At 42.1% G+C, this 4504-nt stretch overlaps 1 protein-coding gene across 1 annotated transcript; it reads right to left on the bottom strand.

Moving 5' to 3' along the window:
* Positions 1 to 891: 891 nt before the first annotated feature.
* Positions 892 to 3054, bottom strand: LOC129729243 (uncharacterized). The gene has a single exon (XM_055687747.1). It carries the CDS (start codon positions 3052 to 3054, stop codon positions 892 to 894), a length of 2163 nt encoding a protein of 720 aa, XP_055543722.1.
* Positions 3055 to 4504: the final 1450 nt, after the last annotated feature.

Here is a 4504-nt window from a genome sequence, read left to right on the forward strand (position 1 = left end):
AGTTTTGACTATAGGGGAGGATTGTACAAAACGCACCAGTTAAGCATTTTCGCGATTTACAGCGCTTCAAATCATTTCAAAGCGACATTGAACGTGTAGGATGATTGTAGTATCTATTTATTGTATGTTTATGACAAAGTTTATTATAAAATACTCGATTTCAATGTCTTTTTTGGTAAAAATTACCATTGCCGCCACACAAGCCCGTGACCAAAACGCACCACAACAAAGGTCAGTATGCTCCAAAGCAGGCGGCTAATATGCCACTAGCAGAAATCAGCAAGCGAAGTGAGAAGCGCTTGAAGTCTCGAAAGTAAAATCAAAAATAATGGAACATGCTCTAAGTTGTCAAGCAATCTCCTGCAAGCTCTTCATAGTGCATTCTGCCCCAATTTAAATTTTGATTGTTTTTAGGTAAAAGTTAACGGGAGTTAGTGAAATAATTTGAAATACTCATAGTATTATAAACTCCAGAAGTGTAAAGGTTAGGGGAACCATAGTTTTTTGTATTATTTACTAGTCAGTTAATCATAAAAGCTTAAATAAAATTCATGAATAATTACATGTTGGACAGAGCCACAGCCAATTGCACAGTTTTTTGAGTATTTCAGTCATTTTGGCACACTTTTTTATATGATAACTGTAGAGAAACTGGGTTTTTATGAGAAAAGCGAAGAATTTCGTCATAAAGAGCCACATGTGTAAGTATTTTGAGGAATTAATAGCATGGGCCATCTTACCCAACTGGTGCGTCTTGTACGGTTCTCCCCTAGTGTTGCCTGCCAGTCGTCTCTCTAAGGCAAGAAAACGTTTCAGCGCAGTGTGTTTTGAATCGCCCAGTTTAAAAACGAGTGAGTCCCTTTTCGGCAACGTCACAATGAATCTTCCGTTTTAGTCTCTGACTGTGGTACGATCAGACCATGCTTCACATGCTGATTCGTCTACCGAGTGAACACTGTTGGATCGACAAGTCTCAAGCTCCCAAAACCTCCCAAGTTCATCTAACCGTTCGCTGCACGTATTAGCAGTAACAGGTTGAGCGTGTCTGAAATCGTCCGAAATTTTCCCACAAACTATCCACCCAAAAAGAGTATTTTGCACAGATGGACCATCACTTCCAAGGTTGATCTTGTCTGCTGATAGTATGTCGTAAAATAATCCCGCTCCGATGATGATGTCTATCGAGCCTGGCTCGTAGAATTTTGGGTCTGCGAGGTTAATGTCATTTGGCAATTCCATACCGGTGAGATTTATTCTAGCAAGGGGTAGAGTTTGTGTTACTTGTGGCGGCACGTAAAACGTTTCATCTTCAACGAAGTGGGACACTCGAGAGCGGACTCGGGCGATAACAGATTGTTTGCATTTTTTGATTGCTTGCCCAATTCCACTGATAGAGAGATTTTCACGATATCGTTTGAACTTAAGCCTTTGAGACAAGTTCTCCGAGATAAAACAGAGCTGAGAGCCGCTTTCAAGCAAGGCTCTGGCGAACGTTGAGTTTTCGAAGTGATCTTCGATGATTATGAGTGCCGTTGCGAGTAATATCGATCGTGGTGCTTTAATTTCACTAGCAGCATTGTGACTTGTGGTTGTGTTTGTGGCGAGTGGCGTTTGTACATGCATGCTTGAGGTGGCAATAGGACTGGATGATCGTTGCAGGGTGTCTTGCTGAGGAGTTTGATTGCGTGTTTGTTTTTGTGTTTGTGAGGTTGTTTGTGTCTGTGTCGTGTGTGGGTTCTTCGGATTCGTTTGCGGTCGCGATGGCTGTGGAACTAGAGAATTACTATCAATCTGAGCTGAACCTTGATGCAGTATCGTGTGATGCCGCTGTCCACATATTTTGCAAGAACTCCTAGTGCAGAGCTTGGATACGTGTCCTCGTGATAAGCAGTTGAAGCATAGCCGGGCATTTTTAACTGCGTTTCTTCTGTCCACTACCTTCATTGTCCTAAATTTCGTGCACTGAAATCCCTGATGTCTCTCATCACTACAGAATGGACAGGCTGTTGGTGTACCTGTGTAGCTGCTCCCAACGCGCTGCAATTTTCGCGATTCAATTGATTGAAATTGTCTTGGTGCTACCGGTTGTAATACAATGCAATGGTTTTTTAGGAATTCCAACATGACAGTGTACCTTGGGACGTCACGCGATCGTTGTTCAGTTTCCCACAAACGCAGAGTAGTGTTGTCCAGTTTGCTAGCCAGCAGGTGAGCCAAAATCGTGCTCCATGATACAGTGTCCTCTCCTAGTTTGCTCAGCATTTGCAGATGCTTGTCGAATTCACTAATGACGTGGTTCAGTGATTCAAAGTTTTCCCTTTTCATTTGATCCACCGCTAACAGGGCGTCGAGATGAGATTTGACCAATAATTTCTTATTTTCGTATCGCGATTCCAATGCTCTCCAGGCTATCGAATAGTTGTTCGCTGTTAATTCGATCGATCCTATTTCTTGTAGCGCTTCTCCGGACAATGACGTGCGAAGATAGGTAAATTTGTCCACATCGGAAAGTTGCGCATTGTCTGCTATCAGGTTCTTGAATGTATCTCTGAACGTCATCCAATCGCGCAAGTTTCCACTAAACGTTGGTAGTTTTAGCTCTGGAAGTTTAACGCGCATCATTGAAGCAGGGAAGTGATGCTGATTCACGTTCGGGGTGGGAACAATGTTGGCGGAATTCACTGCGTTTCGTGAAATAAGATCTGCCAACGACTGTTTCAACAAGAAATATTCACTCACGAAGTTTTTCAGGTGCATTCGATTTTCCCGCTCCCGTGTTTCTTTATTCACCGCCATTCTGCTGAGATGTGCCTCTTCCGACTCATCGGGATCTACGAACTCCTCTCCAGCATCGGTATCTTCTAGAAGCAGCTCTATTCGCGTCCGAATTTCACAGTACAGATCATAAACCTCATCTAACTTTTTTATACGAATCTGTAAAGAACTCTTGTCTCGCTCTTCTCTGTAATTTTGAACGAATTCCTCCATGGTGTCCATTACATTGTGCAGTTGTCGCTCCTGCCGTGTTAATTTGCGCAGCTCGCTATTAGACATATTGCACCTTTTACTCTCACTATGCTATTTTCACTGTCCCACAGCTTGACCGACCGAATACTTTTACGAAACCGAAAGAAATGACAGAACCCACCGACCTACAGACAGGCAATTTGTAGTAGAAATTTAACGTAATATATTGCCAACAAACCTCAACCTCAACTCAGTGGACAAAACCCTTTCTTTCCAGTTTAATATTAAACTATTGAATAAATTGCTTGATTTTATTGTTTCGACTCTTGGCCACATGCATAATTGCCAATTCGCAATGAAGGATCACTGATCATGCATTCAGTTTGCCACGTTTACTTATCTGTTCCTTTCAATGTAGGCACACGTGCAGACGATGACAAATGTTCCTTGAAATTCCAGACATTCCTCTATCAAATCGCTGCGCTGCAACCAACCACGTTGGAACGGATGAATAGATTCCCCGACGAAACTAACGCAATGTCGGATTCACGCCACATGAACAAATCACTTCACTAGAGATTGTATGTCCACCGGGGCAATCCGGCTCGAAGGACCAATAAATGTTCGTTCTTCTTCGATAAAAGTCACTGGTCACAATTCTTTTAGCATGAAAAAGTCTTAGTTTTATGAAAGACAATTTTCCAACTTAATTGAATTTATTGAAACACTAAATGTACAAACGAATGAACGTCGCGATCGCCATGAACCATTTATTGGTGCTGAACAAGCAAAAAAAAACAGAGTCCCAGATTCATGCGTATTTATAGGTAATCTGTTATCGAGAGAATTGATCTACTCTGCTATCACTGATAGTGCTCTGATATTAGTGTATTGAGAATAAAAATTGACACTCTCTTGATCGATGAAGCTAACGTCAATTACAGAGTGGGTCTGCTGGACAAAAAACTACATAATTATAAACACCTGTATAACGGTGCTTCCCACACAGATGGGAGATCCAAAATCTAGCACTGTTGAAGGTGTTTTTTGCAGTCAACTGATTTCCTTTATTATCCTTTAGTCCATCCGTTATGAAAGGCAGCAATCGAATGGGCGGGGGTTGCAGTAAAAACCATACAAATATATTATATTTGAAATCTCCGCCCGCTGAACTGTGACCTGCTTGACCATTGACCGTTTTCCATTAAATCATCCTCTTGTAACCAGAGCTTTGAAAAATCCTTTTCTATAAAGGCGCTTGAACGTTTTCTCGGTCAATTACAAGCTTTCCTTTTTGTGCGATCCTTCGCTCAATTTCAACTTGTACCTGCAGCACGTTCAATTTCAACGAACGGTTGAAAGCAGAGCGAATTAGAAACGAGCTGCGTGCAACGTTGCTTTCCGCAAAAGGACCGCCGCTTCGGCGTTCAAGTCCGCCGTACAATCTTCTGTCGACAGTCACGTACCATTTTTCGTTTGCGTTCATGATCGACCGAAAAAACAGTCAATCAGTTTGAAGCATTCTTACGTTTGAGGC

This window comes from Wyeomyia smithii, chromosome 3, assembly GCF_029784165.1.
Source record: "Wyeomyia smithii strain HCP4-BCI-WySm-NY-G18 chromosome 3, ASM2978416v1, whole genome shotgun sequence".
NCBI lineage: Eukaryota > Metazoa > Arthropoda > Insecta > Diptera > Culicidae > Wyeomyia > Wyeomyia smithii.